This window comes from Cryptosporidium parvum, chromosome 4, assembly GCF_000165345.1.
Source record: "Cryptosporidium parvum Iowa II chromosome 4, whole genome shotgun sequence".
In the NCBI taxonomy this organism is placed as follows: Eukaryota; Apicomplexa; class Conoidasida; order Eucoccidiorida; family Cryptosporidiidae; genus Cryptosporidium; species Cryptosporidium parvum.
The window spans coordinates 286,944-313,734 of record NC_006983.1 but is presented as its reverse complement, the minus strand read 5'-3'; the positions used below and the strand labels follow the sequence as shown (position 1 = coordinate 313,734).

The 26,791-nt window shown below is 26.6% G+C and overlaps 15 protein-coding genes across 15 annotated transcripts; 9 read left to right on the top strand and 6 right to left on the bottom strand.

Moving 5' to 3' along the window:
- Nucleotides 1–353: 353 nt before the first annotated feature.
- cgd4_1230 (60S ribosomal protein L28) lies at nucleotides 354–737 on the top strand (the record flags this gene model as incomplete). The annotated part of the gene is made up of 1 exon (XM_625720.1): nucleotides 354–737. The coding sequence occupies one exon, from the start codon at nucleotides 354–356 to the stop codon at nucleotides 735–737; it is 384 nt and encodes a 127-aa protein (XP_625720.1).
- A 634-nt stretch (nucleotides 738–1,371) lies between these two features.
- On the top strand, nucleotides 1,372–2,163 carry cgd4_1220 (conserved hypothetical protein; the record flags this gene model as incomplete). The annotated part of the gene is made up of 1 exon (XM_625719.1): nucleotides 1,372–2,163. One exon carries the CDS (start codon nucleotides 1,372–1,374, stop codon nucleotides 2,161–2,163), a length of 792 nt encoding a protein of 263 aa, XP_625719.1.
- A 488-nt stretch (nucleotides 2,164–2,651) lies between these two features.
- Nucleotides 2,652–4,067, top strand: cgd4_1210 (Ms15p; KH + 2 Znknuckle (C2HC); the record flags this gene model as incomplete). Its single annotated transcript, XM_625718.1, has 1 exon — nucleotides 2,652–4,067. The coding sequence occupies one exon, from the start codon at nucleotides 2,652–2,654 to the stop codon at nucleotides 4,065–4,067; it is 1,416 nt and encodes a 471-aa protein (XP_625718.1).
- A 641-nt stretch (nucleotides 4,068–4,708) lies between these two features.
- On the top strand, nucleotides 4,709–5,677 carry cgd4_1200 (ubiquitin fusion degradation protein (UFD1); double Psi beta barrel fold; the record flags this gene model as incomplete). The annotated part of the gene is made up of 1 exon (XM_625717.1): nucleotides 4,709–5,677. One exon carries the CDS (start codon nucleotides 4,709–4,711, stop codon nucleotides 5,675–5,677), a length of 969 nt encoding a protein of 322 aa, XP_625717.1.
- Nucleotides 5,678–5,698: 21 nt separating this feature from the next.
- On the bottom strand, nucleotides 5,699–6,106 carry cgd4_1190 (hypothetical protein, possible apicomplexan conserved; the record flags this gene model as incomplete). Its single annotated transcript, XM_625716.1, has 1 exon — nucleotides 5,699–6,106. One exon carries the CDS (start codon nucleotides 6,104–6,106, stop codon nucleotides 5,699–5,701), a length of 408 nt encoding a protein of 135 aa, XP_625716.1.
- Nucleotides 6,107–6,488: 382 nt separating this feature from the next.
- cgd4_1180 (hypothetical protein) lies at nucleotides 6,489–6,821 on the top strand (the record flags this gene model as incomplete). The annotated part of the gene is made up of 1 exon (XM_625715.1): nucleotides 6,489–6,821. The coding sequence occupies one exon, from the start codon at nucleotides 6,489–6,491 to the stop codon at nucleotides 6,819–6,821; it is 333 nt and encodes a 110-aa protein (XP_625715.1).
- A 431-nt stretch (nucleotides 6,822–7,252) lies between these two features.
- Nucleotides 7,253–8,590, bottom strand: cgd4_1170 (26S proteasome regulatory subunit S4 like AAA ATpase; the record flags this gene model as incomplete). Its single annotated transcript, XM_625714.1, has 1 exon — nucleotides 7,253–8,590. One exon carries the CDS (start codon nucleotides 8,588–8,590, stop codon nucleotides 7,253–7,255), a length of 1,338 nt encoding a protein of 445 aa, XP_625714.1.
- An 831-nt stretch (nucleotides 8,591–9,421) lies between these two features.
- On the top strand, nucleotides 9,422–11,230 carry cgd4_1160 (conserved protein with transmembrane region at C-terminus; the record flags this gene model as incomplete). Its single annotated transcript, XM_625713.1, has 1 exon — nucleotides 9,422–11,230. A coding segment is annotated over one exon (1,809 nt), but the record flags the coding sequence as incomplete, so codon positions are not given.
- Nucleotides 11,231–11,331: 101 nt separating this feature from the next.
- cgd4_1150 (hypothetical conserved protein with possible signal peptide) lies at nucleotides 11,332–12,048 on the bottom strand (the record flags this gene model as incomplete). Its single annotated transcript, XM_625712.1, has 1 exon — nucleotides 11,332–12,048. The coding sequence occupies one exon, from the start codon at nucleotides 12,046–12,048 to the stop codon at nucleotides 11,332–11,334; it is 717 nt and encodes a 238-aa protein (XP_625712.1).
- A 344-nt stretch (nucleotides 12,049–12,392) lies between these two features.
- cgd4_1140 (conserved hypothetical protein) lies at nucleotides 12,393–13,322 on the top strand (the record flags this gene model as incomplete). The annotated part of the gene is made up of 1 exon (XM_625711.1): nucleotides 12,393–13,322. The coding sequence occupies one exon, from the start codon at nucleotides 12,393–12,395 to the stop codon at nucleotides 13,320–13,322; it is 930 nt and encodes a 309-aa protein (XP_625711.1).
- Nucleotides 13,323–14,517: 1,195 nt separating this feature from the next.
- Nucleotides 14,518–15,582, bottom strand: cgd4_1130 (PhnP like hydrolase of the metallobetalactamase fold; the record flags this gene model as incomplete). Its single annotated transcript, XM_625710.1, has 1 exon — nucleotides 14,518–15,582. The coding sequence occupies one exon, from the start codon at nucleotides 15,580–15,582 to the stop codon at nucleotides 14,518–14,520; it is 1,065 nt and encodes a 354-aa protein (XP_625710.1).
- A 511-nt stretch (nucleotides 15,583–16,093) lies between these two features.
- cgd4_1120 (WD40 repeat containing protein that has a transmembrane region at the C-terminus) lies at nucleotides 16,094–17,443 on the top strand (the record flags this gene model as incomplete). The annotated part of the gene is made up of 1 exon (XM_625709.1): nucleotides 16,094–17,443. A coding segment is annotated over one exon (1,350 nt), but the record flags the coding sequence as incomplete, so codon positions are not given.
- Nucleotides 17,444–18,317: 874 nt separating this feature from the next.
- Nucleotides 18,318–21,797, top strand: cgd4_1110 (uncharacterized protein; the record flags this gene model as incomplete). Its single annotated transcript, XM_625708.1, has 1 exon — nucleotides 18,318–21,797. The coding sequence occupies one exon, from the start codon at nucleotides 18,318–18,320 to the stop codon at nucleotides 21,795–21,797; it is 3,480 nt and encodes a 1,159-aa protein (XP_625708.1).
- Nucleotides 21,798–23,964: 2,167 nt separating this feature from the next.
- cgd4_1100 (hypothetical protein) lies at nucleotides 23,965–25,632 on the bottom strand (the record flags this gene model as incomplete). Its single annotated transcript, XM_625707.1, has 1 exon — nucleotides 23,965–25,632. One exon carries the CDS (start codon nucleotides 25,630–25,632, stop codon nucleotides 23,965–23,967), a length of 1,668 nt encoding a protein of 555 aa, XP_625707.1.
- Nucleotides 25,633–26,255: 623 nt separating this feature from the next.
- cgd4_1090 (conserved hypothetical protein) lies at nucleotides 26,256–26,789 on the bottom strand (the record flags this gene model as incomplete). The annotated part of the gene is made up of 1 exon (XM_625706.1): nucleotides 26,256–26,789. One exon carries the CDS (start codon nucleotides 26,787–26,789, stop codon nucleotides 26,256–26,258), a length of 534 nt encoding a protein of 177 aa, XP_625706.1.
- Between the last annotated feature and the right edge of the window lie 2 nt (nucleotides 26,790–26,791).

The following is a 26,791-nucleotide window of genomic DNA, read 5'->3' as shown; positions in this document are numbered from 1 at the left end:
TTGTTTGCATTCTATACCCAATTTAAAAAAGTAAATAATTAAACTATAATAATATTGTTTTGAATTGACTTGAGACGTAGAAATATATTGAAGTATTAGTATTAGTAATAATTTATAATTTATAAATGTATTATATTAAATTAATTAGCTGAATATTTGAGATTAATAGTAAATAATTTAATTAAAAATAAAAAAATTAATTGATTAAAAGTAGCTTTTTTTCTTGTCACTGGAAAAAAAATTAAAAAAACAATTAAGGTCATATTAAGTTAAAAAAAAAAGTATTTCCTTATTTTTTAACACATTCTTCTGAATAAATATCTGTAATATTATATTATATTTAATAGTTAAAAATGTTTTCAACTGAACTTTTATGGCAATGTGTTAAGAAAAACACTTCTTTCATTAAGAAGAACAATGGCTTCACTTTTACCTCTGAACCATTCAACATAATGAACTTGAACACCTTAAAGTACTCAGGTCTTGCTGCAAGAAGATCAATTAGCATGGATTTAGTTCCAAATTCCAATGGAAAGCTTGTTAAGAATGCCAAGATAACCAAGAAGAACACTGGATCAAGTACTATTAGATGCCCAAAGAAACTCATTTCTAAGGTAAATCTCTCCAATAATTTTAAACAAGCAAAGAAGACAATCAAAAATCAAATCTCATCCCGTCCAGATTTGAAGAATGTTGCTATCATTAGATATAGAAAGATCCAAAAGGCTAAGTGTTAAGATATTGAAAATATAGAAAAATGCAATAATATTTTTCTATATTTTTATCATAACAGAAATGAATATGTATTCAATTCTTACAAACACTGTTTCATTAGCTTAAATAGGTAGTAAATTTTCTAATTATTAATTTAGTGTTTCTTTTTCCTTCTATTAATCGCCTAATATAAATTAGTGCTTGAAATCGATTTATTTTGGATTTCTCACATGTAATGGTTCAAAATTGAACAATTAACCAATTCAACATTATTTACCTTTTTAAAGTAGATTTCCTATATTTCATCTATCTAGAATTTATCTTCTCTATTCTAGTAAAGTTTAAATAAACAATTGACTCCAAATTTTCGTGAGCATTAAACTATTTTCTATAAGCATTATTTAATATCATTAGCAAATATTATTGTAAATTCTGGCTTTGCTTTTTGTTCCATTTAGCCATAAACATGCAAAAATATATATTCTATATAAAAAAATTGGCGGCAACAAACATGTGGCGCCCAATTAATTAATCTCTATATTCAAAATGTCAAATTGAAAGTAACTTTTTATTTTATTTTTATTTTTTCAAATAAAGTTATTATTAAGCTTTCATTCCTTCTATAAGAATTGAAGAAGAGAGTATTCTGGAGTTATAATGGAGGGAGCACAGCTGGAAACATCTCCATTAGAAGTATGTCTTAGTAATTTGATTGGAATTGATATTAGCAGTATAAATGAAACTGAAATAAATAAATCTGGGGCAAATAATTTGCAGTTAATGTTGAATTCAATTTGGTCAGATCTCAGCAAGGAAAATACAAAAGATGGAACTGTTGTAAGTCTCCCAAGTAACCAGGAAATTTTGCTTCCTAGAGCTTATCCTCTTCCAACAAAAAAGGAAAAGACTAGATGGGAAAAATTTGCTGAACTTAAAGGTATTAAAAAGAGAAAAAGATCAAGAATGGTTTATGATCCTATTACTGATGACTTTGTTCCAAGATGGGGTAGAAACTCTATTAAGAAGATACAAAAGAAACATAATGAAGCTATTATTGAAATTAAGGGTAATATGGATGAAAACAAAGATCCAAGAGAAGCTATTAACTTAAAGAGAGATATGATGATTAATAAGCAGAGACTTAGAGAGTTAAAAAATAAAATGAATTCTTCTAAAAATATAAATAACCAAAAATCTGATGAGTTTGCATTAGGTATTGGAAACTTGAAAGATACTAACGTTAAAAGAAGTAAGACCCAAGTAAAGGAACTCTTTGATAGAGTTTCTTTATCAACTGCATCCTATGGAAGAAGAGATAAAGCACTTCCAGATGAAGATCGTACAACTAATAAAGTAAAGAAAGTTAAGAAAATTCTCGATACTAAAAATGAAAATGAAAAGTATAAAAGTATTTATAGTAAAATTCTTAAACAAAACTCCAATCTCTAGGAATCACTCATTTTGTATAGCTAGCTCGCTTTTAACAACATAGTTCTAAGTGAAAAGATTACATTAATTTAAAAATTATTTAGAAAGAGTAACTAGATTCAAAATTTATACTAACCAGATCAATCTAATAGCTATTATCTATGCTTTCTGCACAACTGCGATACTTTTACTTTAGATAAATCCTTGAGATGGACAAAAATTATCAATATGTATATTTTGCTGTACTTTCTAAAAGCTTCAAATATATGACACAAATTTGCCCGCCAAAAAAAAAAATAAGTAATATTTTACATTAGAATGTGCAAAAAGATTTATTTATAATAGAAATATAATTAAATAATTGATTTTTTTTTTTAAATATTAAATAACCAAATTTTTAAAATCAGAGGCCTGAAACAGTAAAGCTTTTTATTAAAATAAGGAATTATATAATTATTTTCTTGTTATGATCATTAACTAAAATAAGTAGTATTTCAAATACTATTATAATGGAAGCGGATATTACGCCCATTGGGAATAGTACTGGTGGTAATAATATCTATTTCAAAGGTAATAACCCAGGCCAGATATCAATTGCTGAGATTAGTAATGATAATATATCTAAAAGAGAAAGTAGATGGTCAAAAGTGAGTGATGGATCTACAAGTAGATGGAAAAGTGTATATGAAAAAGAGTATATCCCTCCAGCTTACTCAGACTTTCCTCCAGGAATGAGTAACTATGAAATTGATCAGTTTTTAAGAGAGCAAAGATTGGACGAATTAATTTACAAACTGCAAATGGGAGAAATAGAGTATGGTAGTCCAGATATTAGAGAGCCTAGTCCGCCTCCAATTTACGATAAGAATGGCTCAAGAATAAATACAAGGGAAGTAAGAGTAAGAAAGAATATGGAGGAAGAATTATCAAATTTAATAGAATATATGTCAAAAAATGTGGAAGGCTATGTTGTACCAAAAGATTATAAACCATTAAAAAAGACCAAAAAGTTGATAATACCTTTAGATAAGTATCCTGACTATAATTTTATGGGCTTAATTATAGGCCCAAGAGGATATAATCATAGAAGACTAGAAGCAGAAAGTGGCACTCAGATTTCAATACGTGGAAAAGGAACTACTAAAGAAGGAAAAAAATGTGATCATCAAACTGAAGAAGAATTGGCGATGCCAATGCACATTCATATTACTGCAGAGTCTCAATACAAACTGGATAAAGCTGTAAGTATGATTCAGCCGCTTTTGGATCCTTTTCACCCTTTACATGAAGAATATAAGAGGGATGGATTGCAACAACTTGCTATTATCAATGGTACATTGAATACAAATTTGAATAACTCTAGTAGCCTTATTAATACATTTTCAAGTGGAAATACTGCTATAACTTTGACAAAAGGGTGCTTACATTGCGGCTCTACGCAACATCCTACTTACGCCTGTCCAGACGTTAATTCACTCAATTCATTTAAAAGACCTGATATTAAGTGTAGCATTTGTGGTGACAAAGGTCATATTACAAAAGATTGCAAACAATATGTTCCTAACAATAATGTCGAAGAAGAATTTAAGAAAATGATGATTGAACTTGGCCATGAAGTAAATTATAATACAGAAGCAACTAATAATGTCATTGAACATTCTAGCAGTGAGTACAATCCAAATGGTGATTATTATGAAAGTCTTTATTCTAATAATGATGGCCAGAGTTACTACCAAAATGGCTACGATCAACAAAACTACGAATACCAAACTGAAATGAATAATGATAGTACTAATTTTGCTTATCAAACTTACCAAAGCAGTATTTATAATAATATAATGTTGAATAATGGTAGTATTCACAATCAATTGAATAGTAGTAACAACAATGATGATGACGATGATAATATGGACGAATCAGATTAATTTATTTGGTAAATATTACTATTTTTATTATATAAATAATATAAAAGTTAATTCTAAAATAGATAAAAATCTTTATACTAATTTTTTTTACTAATTAATATTTAAAAAAAACAAAAACAATAGTTTGTTGAAAATATTAATAATAAATTTTATTTGATTTATTTGCTAAACTATGTTCTTTTGTATTTCTTTCCACATAAATATTATATTGCATGTGAACATATACGTATTGCAAGAAATGCCGGTATAGAATGACATGTGGGGTTTTCCCGCCTTAACGATAGAGATGGTATTATTTTTACGAGTTTTAACTTTATTTAGGGAATAAAGAATGATAATAATTTATTAGAAAGAAAAGATATCAAGCTGAATAAATTGTTGCATTTTTTACGGTAAATTCATAAAGGAATTTGATATTAATTAATTCAGAAACTGGAATTTTACTTTTTTTCTATTTTCTTTTTATCAGTTAAATGATTGAATCGTCCAAGTAGGGAAAGGGGGTTATAAAATATTAATAATATATTTGAAAAAATCTATAAAAAGAAATCAAGAAACTATTATTGTTTGAAATATTCTTTATCAAGTTAAAGAAATCTTATGCCTTTATTGTAAGAAGTCATTTATAGAAAAATCGAAGAATGTTTGGTTTTAGTAGATTTACATCTGGTAATTTTTTCTCAGGAGGATTTGAAAATGACAATATACATGATGATTTTGAACAAATTAACAGGGGTGGATCTAACTTTAGAAGCTCAAGTTCTAATCTATTTATCAATGAATACTCTTGTTATCCAGTAAGTTTTGCAGGAAGAGATGAGCTTGAAGGTGGAAACAAAATACTACTACCTCCATCAGCTTTAAATCAATTGGCTAGAAGAAACATTACTTGGCCAATGTTGTTCCAAATTAGCAACCCTGCAAAGAATAAATTTACGCATTCTGGTGTTTTGGAATTTGTTGCTGAAGAAGGCACATGCTATATGCCTTATTGGATGATGCAGAATCTTGAATTACAAGAAGGAGACATTACTTCAATCATGAATACATCATTAAGCAAAGGTACTTATGTTAAGTTTATGCCCTTATCAATGGATTTCTTGGATATATCTAATCCTAAGGCAGTTTTGGAAACAACTTTGAGAAACTTTGCAACTTTAACAGTTGGTGATATTATAACTATTCATTACAATAACAATTCATATAGGATAAATGTTCTTGAAACTAAGCCAAATAATGCAATTTCAATCATAGAAACTGATATTCAAGTCGATTTTGCGCCACCGCCTGATTATGTTGAAGATTATAACAAGAGTGAAAGTAGAACAATGACTGATACTAATTTGACAGCATCTGTTACTTCAGAATATTCAATGAGTAATACTGACTCAATATTTTCTGGCCACTGCGAAAGATTGGATGGCAAACCCATAAAACTTAACAGCAGTAGTAGTCTATATAGCAATAAAAGTGGTCAAACAAATAATTCGAATCCTGAACCATGGAAAACTGACAGAATACCTGGAGGTGTTAGGACATATAACGAGAAATATCAGGAACTAATTAAGAGCGGAAGAATTCCAGGAATTGTTGGTGTTGTTAAGAAATGATATCAGACCAGACTGGATCCTTTATAAATTATCATTATTTGGCGATGATCTATCAAATGAACGAGATCTTTTTTTTTCCACACAAACTTTATTATATTTTCCAGAATTACAACTGTTTTCATTGTTATCATTATTTTTATAATATTTATTTTGATTATTTGAATTGTAATTCATCATTGATGATAGCTTTTCTTCTCTTGTTCTGTCGAGCTTTCTTTTATATTCATCATTTCTTATAGTATTATCGTCAATATTACAGAATCCCTCTGATGTTTTATTTGCCATTTTTCTTAATTCCTCCCATGTTGGCCTTGTTGATCTCTGAAGTCTTTCCTTGATTGTAGATCCTTCTTGTTTGACAATCTTTCTCTTATTATAATAATATGGGTTGTCAACTCCTCCTGGCTTAAACCCACGGCATTTTGCCATATTTTAACTCAAAAATCAGTTTACTTAATTTTAATTAATTAATTATTTTTATTTAATAAAAAAATTTAGTTATTTTTCATCTTAATGAATAATTAAAATATTAAACCTTTTTCAAATTTTTTAATAACTATTTGGAAAAGCCCGCCAAACTCTGCATGAATTTTTTTTTCATTTAATAAATTGTTATATTATTATTTAAACTTTTGAAGGATTGGATTTGTAGATTAAAAAAAGAGGATATAAGGAAGTAAGATTATTCAGAATATAAAAAAAGAAAAGTCTGTAGAAAGAGTAACAATATTCTGTCAATAATTTACCTTTTTATTTCGTTATAAGAAAGCTATACTTTTAAGAACAATTTCTATATAAAAAAGTTAAGAATATGAGCGCTTTTATAAGTACAAGCTTTTCTCTTCTTTTAAAAGAGCTATTCTCCAATAAATCAATTGATACACTTAAAGATAAGATACTTGAAAATATTGATATAAAATCGGCACAAATATTAAGTAAAAATATTAAAAAAAAGCATGTTTCTAAATTATTTAACAGATTTCTCTTATTTTCTTTTTTATTCTTCTCTACTGGATTAGGTTACTACTATTATACAAAGATTTATAAAAAACGAGCAAACAAAGATCCTAACTACAGAGCTTATAATTTATTTGGTGATATTTTTAGTAAATTTTCCAGAAAAAAATTTACCAAGCTGACTTAATTAAAATGCAATATTAGAATAAAATAAAATATCAGTTGGCGCCAAAACATGCGTTTTCATTTCCACTGGCCCCACACACTCGTGCAAATAAAATGATTAGAATCAAAACTGGCATCTTAAGTTAGGGGAATTTACTTATTATCGTCACTTCATTACAATTATTTTAAGTATATAATTCATGCTTGTTTAAGCGTGAGGAGGGAGAAATAGTTAGAGTGACTATACTAAGACAAAATCATATTCCAATAAAATTTCCAGAGATTTTAATAGAAAATAAAAATTCTACAAATATATCCTTTCTCAAAATAAAACTAACAGATATATATTAGACCTACTTATTCATTGTTACATATCCCGATTCATTATTTTACTTAAATTGATAATAAAAGTTAGAAGTGACAAAGGCGGGAAAATGTCTATGAAAAAGTTGCCTAGAGATATAAGCCTTCAGGTATTCCACCCTTCTTTCTATATAAAGCCTTTTCTTTAGCTTTCCTGAGATCTTCTTGTGTAACTCTCATCCTTCTTTCTCTAAGAGCCAGAAGACCAGCTTCGGTACAAATTGCTTTAATATCTGCCCCACTAATATCATCTTTTGCCATAATAAATTCCTCCAAGTCAACATCATCAGATAGAGTCATTTTGCTTGTGTGAATTTGAAAGATTCTTCTTTTAGTTTTACAGTCTGGATTGGGAAGTTCAATCTTTCTATCAATTCTTCCAGGTCTAATAAGAGCTGGATCTAGACTTTCAATTTTATTAGTTGCCATAATAACTTTAACATCCCCTCTTGCCTCAAATCCATCCAATTGATTAAGTAATTCAAGCATAGTTCTTTGAATATCTCTCTCACCTCCACTTTGAGAGTCATGTCTCTTAGTACCAACAGCATCAATTTCATCAATAAAAACAATACTTGGAGCATTTTCCTCAGCAACTCTGAATAACTCACGTACAAGTTTTGGTCCATCTCCTAAATACTTTTGAATTAGTTCACTTCCAACTACCCTTAAAAAGGTTGCTGAAGTTTCATTTGCAACAGCTTTAGCTAAAAGAGTTTTACCAGTTCCTGGAGGACCATACAAAATTACTCCTTTTGGAGGTTTAATACCAATGTCATCATATAATTCAGGATGTGTTAAAGGAATTTCTACAGCCTCCTTTATTTCTTGGATCTGCTGTTCTAAACCACCAATATCTGCATAGCTTTCCAAAGGAGCTTTATCAACTTTCATTACAGAAACTAAAGGATCCACCTCATCATTCATTATTCCAACAACAGAATATACTTTATTATGTAATAATACTGAACTTCCAGGTTCAAGTTGGTTCTTGTCTACAAACGATAAAATATTTACATAATACTCAGACCCTACTGATGATGAAACTATTGCATGATTCTCATCTATAATTTCCTCTAAAGTTCCAATATTCATTGGTGACCCTCTTAAATCATCCACTTTATTGTGTTCTTCTTCTGCTGTCTCTGCTGATGGCTTTACACTTTCCATACTTGTAATAAATTCTTGTTCCATCATTAAATAGTCTTTAATTCTCTCATACTTTAATAATCTTAGTCTACATTTGGCATTTGGAACTACTGCCGGCAATCTAGCATATTGTGGTGGGCCTTTTTGCTTTCTTTTCCTTTTCATTTCCATTGGAGGTGGGGCGGATTCTAATTTCTTTTTCTCATCTTTACCATTGTTCTTTGACTTCCTATTATTTTTCATCCCCCCCTCCCCAAGTACACCATGTGAATTTCCCATACTTTTCTCTAACCTACCTTTACCTTACTTGAGCATATATTTTATTGTGTGTGTATTATATTCAAATCTGCCTTAATTTGAATTGCCAGTCTCTCCAAAAGATTCCTTTTATTACTCTTCTCCTCAAAATTATTACCTTATTGAAATTTGTACCTTAGAAATCTTCTTGTACTTTATTAATGCTATTATAACAATACAGTTAAAATTTAACGCATTTATTTATTATTATTACTTTTGCCCCAATAAATTATTTATATAATATACCCCCTTAAAATTTGCCCGCCCCCTCATTCTTATACCCAATAATTTAATGGATCAAACATTTGGCGCGCATAATTGCTCTTAAATTTTAAAAAGCCCTAAACAATCACTATTATTAATAATTATTGCATGAAAAAATATTAAAAAGATAATCAAATAAATTTTTTGGAACTTTGAAAGTTTCTTTGTTCTTAAATATTAATAATAGGTGCTTTCATGTAAATAGCAAAGCTGAAAATATCTATAGTCAAGTTTAATATAGTAAATATATTGGTATTCATAGCTCTGGCGCCAGCGCCAGGTGCATTTCTTATTTTTTGATTATATTTAGAATTGATTATTAATTAGAAAAAGGTACAAATTTTAGCTGCAACCTAATCAATTTCTTTTTCTAACTCTAATAAGTTAGTAATATTATTTTAAATTAGGTAACAAGTATCAAGTATTTATCCTCTTCATTCTTTAAACTGAGAATTTATTAAGACTTTTTTCCAATTATAAGAAAAAAATAAGACTTGTCAAACCAATAATATTAATTAAATCAAACTTAATTCATGTGATTATCAATAATTAATAATCATGGAGAATAAGAGAAGAACAGATATAAAAAAACATTCAATTTTTGATTATAAGTCTCTTACAAAAGCATTAGACGATGCAGGTGTCAAAAGAATTCATGCATATACAATTTGGAGGAATATTGTACAAAAAGGCATTAAGAATATGTCAGAAATTAAGGATATACCAAAAGCTGCCTATAAAATTATAAATGAACAATTTTCTATCTTAAATATACAATTAATTAATTCACAAACATCCAAAGATGGTAATACAACCAAAATTATCTTCAGATTACAAGATTCTCATGAAATTGAAGCTGTAATTATGAGATACGGTGATGATCAGGTTAATGAAAATACAAACATTTGTAACAGTAATAGTAATAATAAAAACAATGATAGTAATCAACAAGAAATAAGTACTTCATCCAAGTATAAGAGAATCTCAATATGTGTATCATCGCAAATTGGATGTAGAATGGGTTGTATGTTTTGTGCAACAGGATCTATGGGTCTTAGAGGTTCACTTTTATCAGGAGAAATTTTACAGCAATTATATTATATAAAAAATATACTCAAAGAACCTGTGAGAAATGTTGTTTTTATGGGAATGGGAGAACCGTTGGAAAATTATGATGAAGTTATTGATTCAATTAGATTAATGGTTGACCCTAGAATATTCTCGTTATCTTCTGGACATATTCTGGTTAGTACTGTTGGTATACCTTCAAATATTATTAATCTTGCAGATGATTTACCTGGAGTTGGACTTTGTTTAAGCTTACATGCACCAAATCAATCACTTAGAGAGAGAATTATTCCAATTGCAAGATTATATAAAATTTCTGATTTAATGAGATCTTTGGATATTTTTATTTTCAAGACGATAATTAATAAATGTTATAAAAATTTATTAGATGATAGAAATAAAGATCACATTAAAGACAATATGAATTATGATGATATTTTAATCTCGAATAAATTATTATATGGACATAAAATGATAATTATTGAATATACAATGCTTAAGGATGTGAATGACTCTGAAGATCATGCAGTTGAACTTGCAAATTTGCTGAAAAATACTCCAATTTCAAAAAATATTATTGAGGAAATAATAGACAATAGAGATGATAGTGTTAAAATGAATATTAATTATATGTCTGATAACAAAATAATTAATAAAAACTTTAAAAGCCATATTGCGAGTACCATCTTTAAAGAATTATCTAAAGACTTTAATAGAACCAATTTTGCTATTGTTAATCTCATTCCATACAATAAAACCAATACAAGTACTCGTTTTTCCACTCCATCTAAAGAAATTATTACCAAATTTGCCAAGGTACTTATTGATTTGAATATATTTGTAACTGTTAGAAGAAAAATGGGGGATGGAATTTTCGGTGCGTGTGGTCAGCTTGCATTAAAACAAGCAAAAAATTATAATATTGAAGATGTAAATCAACAATTAAAAGTTTCTGATGATGAAGATAATTCTGATGAAGATTTTATTGATGATGAGTTATTTATGAATTCATCTGAAATTGAAGATTCTGAGCTTGAAGCAATGACAAAGCCTGTTAATAATAGTAATAATTCAACAAAGGCAGTAAATTTAAGTGCCAATTCATTATTTACCATTCAAAAAAAGTTTAATGATAACTTCAAAATCTCAAATGTATTTTCAAGAATCTTCTTATCATATTATAATGTATGCAAAAGCTTTATATTAAATAATAAAACATCCATTTTTTTACTGGTTGGGTCTGGTCTTTATATTCATTACTTTTTTAGAAGAAATAAAAGATTGCTTTAATATATATAAATATAATTCCAATTAAAATTTATTCACATATTATAAATTAGATATATTATAGTAATTTTTTTAATCGTATTATTTGATGAACTTTATCATTATTATTTTGAGTTTACAACATTTTCAATTGTTTCAACCAATTCATATAATGAATCTCCGTCATCGTCGAAAGTTAGAATAGAAATATTTGGAACCTTATTTAAAAGTTTCTGTGCATTATCTTGATTTGTATCAATATGCATATTAGCTTGTAGTTGTCTTGCCATATTTGGAATAGATTCAGGTTTTTCACAAAAAACAAGTCTATGTTTCTTTAATCCAGCTTCAAATATTCCAAATTCTTGCATATAATTCAATATAACCAGTTCATCTTGCTCAGTATCAACCTGAATAAATAGAAAAAGATCAGTAAAACCAGAAAGCTTGATCAGAGACTCTTTTACCTTTAGCTTCTTAAGATTCTCAGCTTCTTTACTGTAGCAAAATCCGATTGAAACTCTAAATATTGAATTATCAGAAGTAAAATTTCCACTTTGTAGATTTGCATCAATTTCACCCCTATCAAATGCACTTGAGCTAGTATTGATATCTCGATTATTATTATTAGTGCTAATATTATTAGCATTTTCATTAAAGCTGGAATCTTTTTTACTAATAAAATTTAATATATAATTAAATATGTTTTTAATCAAATATTTATAAATTAAGTGGAAAAATAATACAATAATACCCAAGAATATCGTCCAAACTATTAATAATTGCAAATTCTGACTGGAATTAGTTTTTGCAGCATTCAATTTTTCTTTCTTCCTAGACATTTTAAATGTGTTATGCTCACTAATTACTTGTTTAAGATCCAAGAATTTTTGTATTGCTATTAAGTTATTAAATGAGTGTAACAAAAACTCCACTTCACTCGGAAAATTCTTAAATTATCAACTTTTGTATAATATTAAATTATAAATTCTGAAATATGTCAATTAGAGAATATTACTTTTGCTGCAATATAATTTTCACTGAAATAGTAAAAATTTGGCGCGCATTTCAACTGATTTTAACCTATAAGTTAATCCAATTAAGTCGTAATACAGATGGAATGCTAAGTTTTTGATTCTGGAGATTTAAAAAAAAGGGAAGATTTAAATACGAATATCCTCCCCACATGCATGCACATTCTCATAAGCCAACAAGAGATATGAGTAGCTTTATTCTTTTCTTAGGTTCTGGTACCGAACAAGGTACGCCAAATCTTGAGCATGTATTTAAAAATATAGATAATGTTAATAAAGGAAACGACCCATTTTGTGGTATATGTCAAGAGTCAATTAAGATGAAGAATAAAAATGTACGTAATCCATTTTCTATTTTAATTAAGAATCCAGTTAGTAATTTAAATAGTTCTGAAAGTGAACGCCATGATACATTTCTTTTTGAAATTGGCTCAACATTTAGAATATCAATGCTAGAATATGCAATACCTGCAAATATTAATAGATTGGATGCCATTTTTTGTATGGGTTCGGATGAATCATCTTTTAATGGAATAGATGAAACAAGAGAAGTTCAAAAATATGAAAGACCTGTGGGAAACGATGGAATAGTATTTTATGAGCCAAAAATTAGAGTACCAATATATTTTACATCTTCTGCATTAAACAAATTTAATGACTGGTATAGTTACATAATTAATTATTCTTTAAAAGATGATTTAAAATCAAAAACAAAAGTTGGTTGTGTTCAACTTAACATACTTGATCCAAGAAATTCTCCAGATGTTACTAAAATTGATTCAATATCCAAATTTAATGATTATATTAGCTTGAATAATGATATTGAGATAAGTGATGAAATTGATAAAAACTTAACTTTGAATCCAGTGATTATTCAATATTCCAATGAAATAAAAATTACATCATTATTTTTTATTGATTCAGATAATAAACTTTCTTCTGGATATTGTATTGAATATGCAAGTGATAAAAAATTGATTTGCATTATTCCAAGATATTCTATTATTCCAAAAGAAACTTTAGCATTTTTAAAAACGATTCAACTTATTAATATACTCATCTTTCCCAATTGTCCCAAATGAATCAATTTCGATTAATTCAAAATCAATCAAAGATTCAATAAATTTTTGCGCAAATATAATAAATACTGAGAATATATTCTTTTATAGTATTGATTGTAAGTATTCACATGATTTTGTTCAAGAGATCGTTGATAAAAATAGTATTGAATTTCCCAAGTTAAAATTTACGATATCTTTCGACTCTCAAATAATTCCAATTATTAGCTAATAATTGGTTTTCTTTCAATTACATTTGACTTAAAATTTAATTATTCCAATACATTTGTATATTCTTTATTCATTTCTTTTTTTCAATTTTATCAAGAAATTTTTCATAATAAAATCTTCAACTGATTTCTCCATTCCTAAAAATAACTTAATTCTTAACTAATTTTTTAAAAAATTGCATTTTTTTTTTTTTTTTGTGCATGAAAAAAATTGTCCAATAACATGCATATGCGCATGCACTTGATTTAAATATTGAATTTAATTGCACACGTAATCGTTATTATTATTTTTAATGTGGACAAGTGATACCGGTATAGAAATTCAAGCAAAAAAAATGTTAGTAGTTTAGTGGAGAAAATAGTAATGTGTGACTAAAAAAAATTAATTAAATAAATATTTACAATTTATTTAATAACATTTATTATTAATTTATTATTTTTTTTTCTATATTAAAAAAATTATGAAGATTTTCAATATATTGTTCTTAATTATAGTTGCATTCTTTGGAGTTACAAATGCAAGACCAATTACCACAATGTTTCTTGCAGCTTTTGATCCAATGGCATTGGTAAAAGAAGCACACGATAAATTAAATGAGGATATTTCTGAGGTAAAGTTTAATTAAAAAAAACTTCTTTTTTTTTTAATTAGAATTTAATGAATAATTATTTATTTTAGAATACTGATCAAGTGATAGAAAATATCTCAGCCCACAGTCAAGCAGCTCAAGAAGTTCAAACTAGAAAAGCAAAGATTGAGTTTCTACCACCACAGAGTGCAGAAGATTCTGAAATACAAAAACTGGCAACTGAATTCTTATTGATTATCAAAGCACTTAAAGAAGTTTCAAAAGAAGAAACAAAGGAAATTCTTCAAATTATTCCATCAAAGTAAATAAAATCAGTATTAATTTTGAATTTTATATTTGTAGAATTTTCCAATATTTAATTATAAAAAATTATCAAAGTAATTATAAAATATTAATTTATTATATAGGTAAGAATAAACCATCATATGCCAATTCAATAGAAATTGTGTTGATACATTTCCCATCATTCTTTAGATTGATTAATTCATTATTTAAAATTTTATTTGTCTCATCATGTTCAACAGAACATGACATACCAATAAAATAAACATAATCTGGTGAAAATTCTTGTATAAATTTCAAAGATTGAGAGATGTTTGCATGAGCATTACTTATTTTATTATATGAAATGGAATCCAAAATGAGTGTAGACCTCTTTTCATCTTTGATAGAATTTAAAAATTCAATAGAACTATCTAACATTGGAAATGTATAGTCAGATATATAAATAACATTTTGTTCTTCAAAATGAAAGCAATACCCCATACATATACAATTACCATGATTCATTGGAAATGCTGTTATTTTAATATTATTAATAGAAAATTCGATTTTCTTAAATTCTTTATTATTTTTGAATTTTGATTCTTTATTAAAGCTATCCAATATATTGTATAGTTTATTGGAATTCAAACATTTTTCGATTTTACCATTGTAAATATCAAAGACGTTTAATTCATATCTACGTTTCAAATCTTTTGAATTAACCAAATTGTCCTCAAATGCATAGTTATTAATAATTTTGTTATGCCTTTTATTCACTAGATCCAAAGTTTCTGCATTTAAATAAATTGGAACTAGAGTTTCTTTTTTCTGTTGAAAATGTAATATAGAACTAAATCCTGCAACTGCATCGTTATGAAAATGTGTCAAAATAACTGAATCTATTTTTGAAATGCTATAATTTGGAAACACTGAAATTGCTGCTTCTCTGAATGATTTCCCTAAATCAATTAATATATTATAACAATCATCATCCCCATTCTCTTTTTCTTTTATATTTGGAATTCTAACTAAAATTGAAACGTTATTTCTAGTATTCTTTGTCATATCATATGGGCCCTCTTTTTTCCCAACATAGCTACATAAGCATTTATAATTTTCTGAATTTAATGCATGATGTAATAAAGGTACCGAACTCGAAACACCTGTTCCAACAAATAATATCCCACATGGTAACTTCATTTACTTGTTCAAAAATTATTATAGAGTTGTACTATTCTGAGAGAATAAGTAGATATTCAGATCAAATTACGTTTTTTATTGATAATAAAAATATTATTAGTCATTTAATTAAGAAATGAATTTATTTATAAATACATTCGTTTATAAAATAATTTAATTTTATTAATAAGATGATGTGCATGAGCCCGCCAAAACAGCAATACTAATAACGAAAGAATCCAAAGTGGTGTGAGGAAAACTAGTGGAAAAAAAGAAAACTAAATTAAACATTGGCAATATAAATAAATAAATATATATATATATATATATTTATATTTATATATATAAATTTATTTAAAAGGCTGAATAAATAAAAATATAAGCATAAAGACTTTTTATTTACTTTTTTACTTATATCTGATATTTAATAATAGGAAAGATTTGGAGTGGAAAATTGATCATAAATAACGTAAGCTAACATTCCTATGTATTAGTAATTAAGGTTTGAAATTAAATAGAATATACGAATTAATCCAACATAATGCCAATATATTATGCGGATTATCCCATTTTTGGGCTATGCTGTACAAGAGATTCCATTATTTTAAGTGGAGGAGGTGGAGGAAAAGATTATGGAATAGAAGACCAAATAGAACTATATGAATTGAAAGATTGTGAGGTAGAGTGTCAGAAATTAAATGCAAATGATAAAATTTCTGCTGAAAGTTCTTTAATGTTAAAATATATTTATAATACAACTAAACAAAATGGAGTATTAGATAGTATGTGCTTTAATAACAAATTAAATTTAGTAGCAGGTGGAATAAGAGATTGTTGTATATTATTTTATATAGAAGAAGAAAAGCAAGGGAAGTCAATTAGAATGTATCTTCAGTTTCAAACAGTCTGGGATGGAAATAAGAAAGGTAAACAAAATGTTTGTAGGTTTTCAAAAAATGGAGAATTCCTAATTACTGGTGGAACTGACAATATTGTCCGTGTTTGGAAATTAAATATTGATTCAGAAAATCCACGAGAAATCATTCCATTAGAAATGAAGGAGCTTCATGGACATGAAAATGAAATTTTGGATTTGGATATATCTCCAGATAATAAATTTATCATTTCAACAAATAGAAATGGTACAATTATCGTACATGAGTATAATTCTGGAGATATTTTTAAAAAATTCACGATACCGATGAAGAATGGGAATTATTTAGTGAGGCAATGCCGTTTTATTGAGAATGGAAGGTTAAATAGCCCTAGAAGACAGAAAAATAATGATAGACAACAGTATATTGTTTCAATGTTATTACATGAAATCAGAGGCTCATCCTTTATGACAGTTTGGAATATGAAGATATCTAAAGAAAATTCAAATGAAAATCCAAATAATCGCATATTATTTGCCCAAATTGCCTCTAATTTGATTTGTGATAAACCATCTTCTGTGCTAGTTGTTTCTGACGATTATAAACTTTTGGCTGTTGGTACTAACACTGGCTTAATTAAAATATTCAAAAATAATCTGACTGAGCTAACTTTACTTAAAGAAGGGATTTTTCATGAGCTCCCAGTTACTGGCCTACAATTTTTTAATTCTAATGAATATATTATTTCAGCTGGAGCTGACTATTCCATTTCTGTATTAGAAATTAAATCTAGAAAAAATTCTGCGAAGTCTAATAATAAACAAATGAATATAGCTAAAAGCAATCAAAATGGTGGAATGTTTGGCTTTGGCCTAAACATTATTAAATATACTTTACTAACTATATTTATCATCATGTTTATCACTACTTTTATTAACTATTCGATTGAGATTGGAGTTAATATACAATCATCCATTAGAGACGGGGATCAATCCACTGAGCTTTAATAAATTCTAGCTTAGAATCGCAAATTGTTAAAATTTTAACTATTATCACGGGGATTTTCAGCTTTTTCCTGTATTATTTTCTCTTCCTTTAGTCTATTTTCAATTAAACAAGCACCTTGTTTTAAATATTTATAATTTTGTCAGGTTCCCGCCATACGTGGAATTATTTTTGCCCACATTGTAGGTATTGCATGCATTTGCATGCGCATGTGAGGATAGATTGCTGAAAAAAAAAGAAAATAATACTAAAATAGCAGTAAATGTAGGAAAGAGTAATAATATTGATATGTTTACATGGCACGAGGTATGCAGAAATGTTTAAAAAAATGTTAACATACAAGTAAATCGTGGATAAAAGTGCAGTTCGTCATTAAATGACTAAATATTGATTTATATTCAAAAAATATAAATATATATTTAAAGAAGTTTTCCAAAATAAAACAAAGCAGTATTGGGAAGCAATAATTAAGACTTTTCTTTATTCTTAAGTTGTGTTATAACAAGAGAAGGATAAAGTCTTAGAGATATAAATAATACAAGCTAATTGAATTAATATGAAGTAAAGATTAAAACTAAAAAAAAGTATATATGTATAAATGTACATATATATATATATATATATATATGCTTATATATATACATATGTAAATATATTAAGGTAATTTTATAAAAGAGCAGAGTTTGTGAAGAATTATTTTGAAAACAAGATTAATTTCAAATTTAAAGAAGCAATCTGGCAAAAATTAGTTATTAAGCTATTGGATTTGCAAGTTAAAATACGGAATATTTAAGAAGCTGATAGATTATTCTATTATTATATAAGATAGTCATTTTGATATTTAAATAAGGCAATTTTTTTGAGTGAATTCTCAAAATGGAGGAAAAATTAGAAACTGGAAAGGTTTTTATTGATAAAGAAGTTGTAGACTGGAGTCAGTATACTACTATGGACTCTACACAAGAAGATACACCAACATGTGGAATTGGTGAAAATTTTGATAAATCTAACGAAGTTGAAGTTGGTAATAGTAAAATTCAACAAGTCCAATCTCAAATTGAAAATCATGTTGAAACACCAGACGAAAATTCTAAAAATATCATTGATGATGTTACTATGGAGCAGAATTATATAGAAGTTCAGAACCAAGAGGATAGTTTTATTAATAAAGACGAAGCTATTAATGATGAAGATTCTAAATCAGATGAGGAAAAGAACAGCGAGGAGGGTGTTACAACTGTGGAAGTTGGCAGAAAAGATTTTAATAGTTCTATAGTGTCTACTAGAAAAGGAACTGGAACTAGATTAAGAAGAGCAGAACATCAAAGTGGGGTTCCTGGAGTTTATTGGCAAGAAAGTAGTCAAAGATGGATTGCTCAGTGGAGTGATTCTATTTCAGGAAGAAGAATTACTCACGGCTTTTCAGCAAGAGTATATGGTTTTGAAGATGCAAAGCAAATGGCAATAAAATCAAGGGTTGATGCAATTGAAAATGGAAAAGCAACAGCAAGAAAGTTACATGAAACTAGTCTTACAGGGAAGATGTATTTAAATATGAATAAAAGTTGCTATATAGGTGGTGGCCATCAGGGTGAGACTGGAGTAGGTGCATCAATAGGCTCTCATAATTATATTGGAGGTATAAAAGGAATGAGAATTGCAAAGTATGGAACAGCAGAATATGAAAGGCCTGAATACTTATTAAAGGATGATAGATCAATTGTTATGAATTTGATGGAGAAAAAGAATATACAAAAAATTATGAATAATATGAGTGATGAAGGTATTGGGTTACTTATGGAAGAAATGAAACATTTAAAAGAAGATGCCGAATATGAGGGAATATTTTGGCATCCAATAAATAAAGTCTGGATAGGAGTTTGGCTAGATTCAATAACACATGAAACATGTACTCAATCTTTTGCTTATGAGATTGGCGAGGATGGAATTGATATTTCAAGATTAAAAGCAATAGAATGGAGGGTAAAGTTAATCAATGAAAAAAAATTGAGAGATAATGTAGTAGAGTATGTTAATAATAAAGAATTTAAATATCATAATAATTACTCTGGTTCTTCAGGAATTACAAATTCTTGTTTTAATATTTTCAACAATTATGGTAATTCTGGAATTATAAATCCCTTGAATGCCGATGGTAATAGTAATAATAACAATAACGGCAATAGTAGTTCTTCATTAATTAATTTGAATGGTTCTAGCTTCTCTGCTTTAAATGGCTTAAGTAATAATAATAATAATAATTCTACTGAAGGGAGCCAACCAATACTTGTTCAAAATAATAGTTATCAGCTATTATTAAGTCAATTAATGCAATATTTATATGGTGGCAACAATAATAATAGCAATAATAACAATACTAATAATAGTAATACTGGCACTAATAACAGCAGTTATAATGGACTTATAGGTACAAATAACAGTAATTTTGGAGCTAATACCGGAAATGTTGGTACCAATAATATGGTAACTGATTACAATAATATGATTCTATCAAATATGTTACTTTTGAATGGAGCATTAAGTGGCTCAAGCCCAAGTAATATAAATAACGCTAATAACATGAATGTTAATCTCAATTCTATGATTTCCAATTATTTGAATAGTTATTATGGTAATATGTTAAAGCATCAATTTTTTGGTGATAATTCTGAAGGGTTTACTACTAAGAACAACAACACCAATAATATCAATGGAAATTATAATAATTCACCATCTTTAAATATGTTGAATTCTATTGATTTTAATTATCTATCTCCTTTGCAAATGTTAAATGATTCTACTCTTGAAGGAATGACAAAAAGTAAAATGATGAATAGTTTATTACTGGGTAATGGAGTTAATAATGGAGTTGGAGGGTATTTTAGTAACTATTCAAGTTTGAATACGAATTTGGCAAATATGCTTGGAATAAATCAAGCAAGTGGAGCTAATGGAACGATTAATAATACATTCAATTCTGGAAATAATCATATTAATCATCTAAGCAATCACCAGAGCCAATATATGTATAACATATTACAGAATTTAATGGGATCTAATAAATCGGTACCGACAAGTAGTAATAATAATTTTGGATCATTATCCTTGAATAATTTAGATCAATTTCAGAATATTCCAGGAAATCTAACAGAAAACATATTACTGAATCATTTGAACCAAACTCAAAATCAATCTCAGAATCAAAGCCAATTTCAAATTCAGTCTCAGTGCCAACAAAACAATAATGGTAATAATACTAATATGGATATTAATGGAATGATTAAAAAGATAATATCACAAGAAAATGGAATATTAGTTCCTAGAAGCGATACAAATATGGTTGAAGCCATTAATCTGGAAAAAATTGACCCATTAAGAGAAGAAATGATGAATTATAACCAAGGAATAAGTAACTTATTGACATCTTTTGAGCCTTTAATTTCTGGAAATTCGAGTTTTAGCAATAATAGTAATAATAATAATAGTAGCAATAATAATAATATTAATATTAATATTGAAAACAATATGAATATAGCTAATGAAAATTTTTTAAAAAATAGTGGAAGCAATATCAGTGGTAGTATAAGTGATGGAAATATTAATATTATTGGAAATAATTGTACAAGTAATGGAGATATAACAGATAATTTAATGGAGGAGAAGAAGATTTCAAGATCAGTAACATCATCATCAGTAGATTCTTCGATTTCTTCAAACTCAACAAGTTTTTCAATGATAAAAGATTCAGCCAATATTTTGGAAATTTCAGAATCTACTGCTCCAACAGTTTCTTCCACTCCAGCTTCTTCATCAAGTTCAAAGATTAAAGCTATAACATCTCCAAAAAAGAAGAATATGGGAGGAATTAGTTATAAATCAGGAATTCCAGGTGTATATTGGAAGACTAGAGATCAAGAATGGGTAGCAGAATGGTATGATCAGAATAGAAAAAGACACTCAAGACATTTTTATGTGAAAAAATATGGGTTCAATGAGGCAAAGAAATTGGCTATTCAGTGTAGACTAAACGCTGTGAATAGTGGAGAGGCAGTATTAAGGAGTGGAGGAGGAGGAAACAATACAAATAATAATATGAGCATTTCTGGACGTAATGCAAATAGTATTATTGTTGCAAATTTAAGTTCAAAAGTTAAAGATGGAAGTAATACAAATTTAAATGTGAATATAAGAAAAGAAGAAAGAGAGGAAAGAATGGAAGACGGAGGAGATTGTCTCAATACTTCAAATCAAAGTATATCCCCAATCATCAATGGGGAAGTTGAGAGTAGTAAAAATGTGGAAGATGAAGTCTTGAATACTAATGTTAATATAAATATTGTAACAAGTGAAAAGTAGATATATTTTGATACATAAAAAAAATTCTAAAGTCTAATTGTTGTAGCAATAGAATTGATAACAATATTGAAAATAGTTATTTATAAGAATTTTCTATTTATTGGATGGCCCATCATTAATGGTAGCCTGCATAGTGTTCATAAAGTCATTCAGTACATTATTAATGACCGAGTTTCTTTCTTGAAGATCTTTCTGGATTTTTTCTTCATTAGTGATTAGGTTCTTTAATTTAGATAAATAATTTATAGTTTCAAGTAATTTAATAAAATGTTTAAGGGAAGAAAATGGTAAGTGAATAAGATTTGTTCGAGTAATAGTTGTAAGGCGGTAATATATTGATATAGAAAACTGTTTTTTTTACATAATAAAGTTATAAAGGCTCACAAATGCCATTAATACTTATAGTTATGTTGAAGATATTACTGGAGTAGTTCTTTTTGTTTCTTCCTTTCCTTTTAGAATTTTCTATATCAATATACTATTCATTACCATCAACATTTTATTTAAAACAAACTCCTTTTTAACTAAATAGGTTTGTTTTAAATAAAAAAAAACTTACTTGTATTTGTTCAATATCTTGATTAATTTTGTAATTAATTTCTCTAAGAGCGGGAAAGTACATGTAGTCATTGCATGCAATAAATTAATGACGTGTATAAAAGTTAAAAAAAAATAAAGGAAGAAAATTCTTCTTTTATTTTAAAGAATTTAAGACTTACCTTATTTTATTAAAGTTTGATTCAAAAGTTTCGCCTAGTTTTTGGTGCATTTCCACAATTACTTGTATGAATGAATCTTTGTTGGCTGTGTAATTTAATTATATTATTATTATTATTTTTGAGTTTTAAGCATTAATAAAAATAATTTTAGAAAATAGATAGTGGGAGGTAGTTTAAAGTTTTTGTTTTATTATTTTTAATATATTTTAATGAAATTTTATTCAACATTTGTTCCTGATAAAATTACCTTTAATTAAATCTCCATCTTTATCTTTCATATCAATTAAATTCTTCATCTTAATTGATTAGTTCTTCTCCTAGACTTGATATATAATCAAATTCTATTCTTGAATACTTCTTTAAATGTTAATTTATTAATTAATTGTTATTTTCGAATTTTTCTTTTTTTTTTTTAATACCAGATAACTGCATGACAAAAAAAAAATTATTTTTTTCCCTATACCGTTGTTGATAATTTTTTTTTTTTTGCATGTGGAAAAAATTATATATTTAAATAATTAATATGAAATAAACTGGGACTATTTTAAAAAATAAAATCAACATATATAACTTTTTTAAAAATTTTAATCTTAATATTAATATATAAACAATATACACGGAAAAGTCATTTGAAATTCAAATCAATTTTCTAATAGGAATTGGTAATTAAGAGTATTATTATTAATATTATTTATTTAATATTGTCATTGTTATTATTATCATTGAACTAAAAAGATAAGTAAATATATGATGGAAAGAAAATACAACAAAATTGAAGAAATGATCAAGGAAATCATCCAAGCTTCAAGCTTTGAAGAGATTAATAGACTTAGTATAGAAACGTTTGGAGAAAAAGTTACTTTAGTTTTGAGATATTTTTGTCCTATTTATGGCGGACTAATGTTTTCAGTATTCTGCAGAAAAATGATTAAAACAACTCTCATTATTACTGGCACTGGTACTATTATATATATTTTTTTGGTAAGTTGATTTTTTTTTTTCCTTGACTTGAGATAATAAACTATTACTAATTTAGAGACAGAAATATGGCAAAGAAAAAGTAAATGATGAACTTATTAATCCGCTTAAAGAAGGTCTTTTAAATTCAAATATTAAGAAATCTATTTTTGATTATAAAAATGATCATTTTGACTACCAAAAACTCAAAAAGAAAATGAAGAAATTCTTTGAAACAAACAGAAATAGTATTTCGTTATTTGGATTTGGTATGATGTTAGGTTTTATGCTTTGAACATAAGTATATAATATTAATATTGAAATTATGATGAAAATGAAATTGTATTAATTAATTTGATGATTTTGGACTATTACTACTAAATATTCTCCCATTGTATTCATTATTAATACATTTAAACATATCATTTTCATATTATAACATTTTAAAGTTGTATTCATTTAAAGAAATGAATTGAATTTTTTTTTTGCCATTAATTTGTGATTATACTTAACAATTCATTCTTTTTCTTTTCAATATATTTATCCTTTAGTACTTTAATAGTACTTAAAGATGATGAAAGCACTGTTCTTTTCAAAAATTCAGGAAGTTTACCATTTAAATCTCCAATCCACAATATATCCATCCTCAAAATAATATTGTTATTTATTGTTAATTTTTCAACTTTTACTCCATTCAAATAACATTTTGCTTTAACAAAAGATGGATTATATATATTTTGTATTAATGAATGAAATTTTTTATCATCACTTAATTCCTTTGATAAATCAGATGATATAAAGAATGCTGAATCATTAATATTTGACTTAATTCCTTGTAGCTGAGTTTTAATATTATTATTACAATTTTTTTTATTCTTTTTTGACCATATCTTTAATCTACTTGGTGATATATTATTTATGATCATCCTTTTATTATTATGAAAATTGGAACTTGGAGAATTTGCTCTACTTGGTGAACTAGATGATAAAGTTGCCAAGTTAGAAATCTCACATGATGAAAATTGATCTTTATTATTAATTACATCTTTATATCCAATTAACATAAAATCTCTGCCCTGAACTCCAAAAGCTCCCTTATATGAATGATAATATATACAAAATCCTGGATTCCCATCATCCCATGTATATACTCTATTACTTCTATCAACAGTATTATCATATGAAAGTGGATCAGTCTCCCAAACATAATTAATCAATTCTTTTGATGATATTATATCATTTAAATGGCAATTATTTTTTATATTTGTAATTTTTTTCTTACGTAAGCTTTCATAAATTGATTCATTTTCTTTGCTAATATCTGTATCAATTATACCTCTAATTACTGTATAAGAATCATTATTATTTTCTTTCTTTTTATAAAATTTGATTCCATTTTTATATCCATTTTCTTCCCATAAACTAACTTCTTCTAATAATCTTTTATATTCACCATATTTTTCTCTCATGAATTTTTTTATCTTTTGAAATAATAATTCCAATTCTTTATCATTTTTTCCATTATTTATTTTAGGTATGTCAATATTATTCAATGAAAACGATTTCGATAATTTTTCAGATCTTTTTGATAAAGTTGATTTTGAATTATTTTCACCAACAGATTTAAATTTTGATGGAAAATCAACAATAATATTTTTAAATTTAGAATTTTTCATCATTAATTTAGAAAATTCGTGGCTACTTGCATATTCTGATTCCATATTTGAAAAATCTTTATTTTCCTCTATATTATAATCAAGTGAATAAAATTTGTAATCTTCTGAATTGTTTGAACTTAAATAATTATGCCTGCCTGAATCATTTGGTAATAAATTCATATATTCATTATAATTTTTTTCATTATTCAAATTCACCATGTATTCTTTTAAACATAAAAAATTATTTTCTAGTGGAAAAAAATCACCATTATCATCAACTTTTCCCATTTCAATCTGCTCTTTTTTTAACATTAAATCATCTGTAGAATGATTATTTGCCAAGCTTTCTTTAATACTTTTTTCAAAACAGTTCTCATGATATTCCTTTTGAATATTCTTCTCATTTTTTTCCAAATTTTCAATTACATAATTGATCGTATTTCTTCTCTTATTTTGAAATACTATTTTTTTTGATTCTTTCCTCCATTTAAATAGCCTCATTTTTAACTAGTCTTCCAAATTAAATTATTTCCTGTTGTATACATATTAATATATATATATATAGATATATATATGTTAATATATTTATATATGCATATATACATATATTAATTAATAATTTATAAATAAATGTGCATTATACTTTCAATTGAAATATTTTGACAGTATTTACTATTTTTATCACTATTAATATTAAATTATTTTATGTATAGTTGTATTTCTTCAGCACTTAATTTGTTTAAATAGTATCAATTTTTTTTTATTATTACCTTTTACCCAATAATTTCACATTAATAGTTTTACTTGGCTTAAATAGTATTGATTTAATATTAACTCAAAAAAAAAATAATAAAAAAAAAATAGATATTAAAAAAATTCTTAATAGAGTTTTAATTTGTATTTTGTTCTTTAAAAAACGAATTATTTATTTGCTATATTTTTTATGTGGACCATTTTTTCCAAAATTTGCATGCAACATGCAAATGCAAGTAATTAAATTACGTGTCCGGAATTCATATTTATTTTTTCATGTGGACAAGAAAAAATTATAAATTTATGTTAATTATAATGGATTAATGATTAAAAAATAAAATAAAATAAAATAGTTTTTAACTTAAATGAAATCAGTCGATATTATAAATAGTATTATTTTTTTCATTTTTTTTAATAAGATAATTTTCTTCAAAACCATTACCTCTAATCACTCCATCCCAACGATAACCGCTTTCAATGGAAAATCTATTTTGAGGAGTAATAAATTTGCACTTAAGCCTTTTAGCTTCCAAATCAACAAAATCACTCCTCAAACCAGAATTATTTATATTGTTATCCTGCGCATTTATTAGTTTAATCGGGTCATCCCAAATATCTTTTTTCTTTAATTCATCATCATAACTTTTACTCAAGTAATAACGCCCTCCATCTATTATTTCATCCTGAATTACCGGATTGTTCTCACCCGCATATTTTTTCTTGGCTTCCTCATATTGAATAATACCACCACTATATTTAACGAATTCTGGATCTTTTGTGAACTTATTTTCGTTTTTAATACTTCTTTTCTTCGATTTCCTTTTTTCATTTATTTTCTTCTCGTACCATAACTCCTTATCAATAATTCTTCCTTCTTCATCTCTATATACTACACTTCCTTTCATTC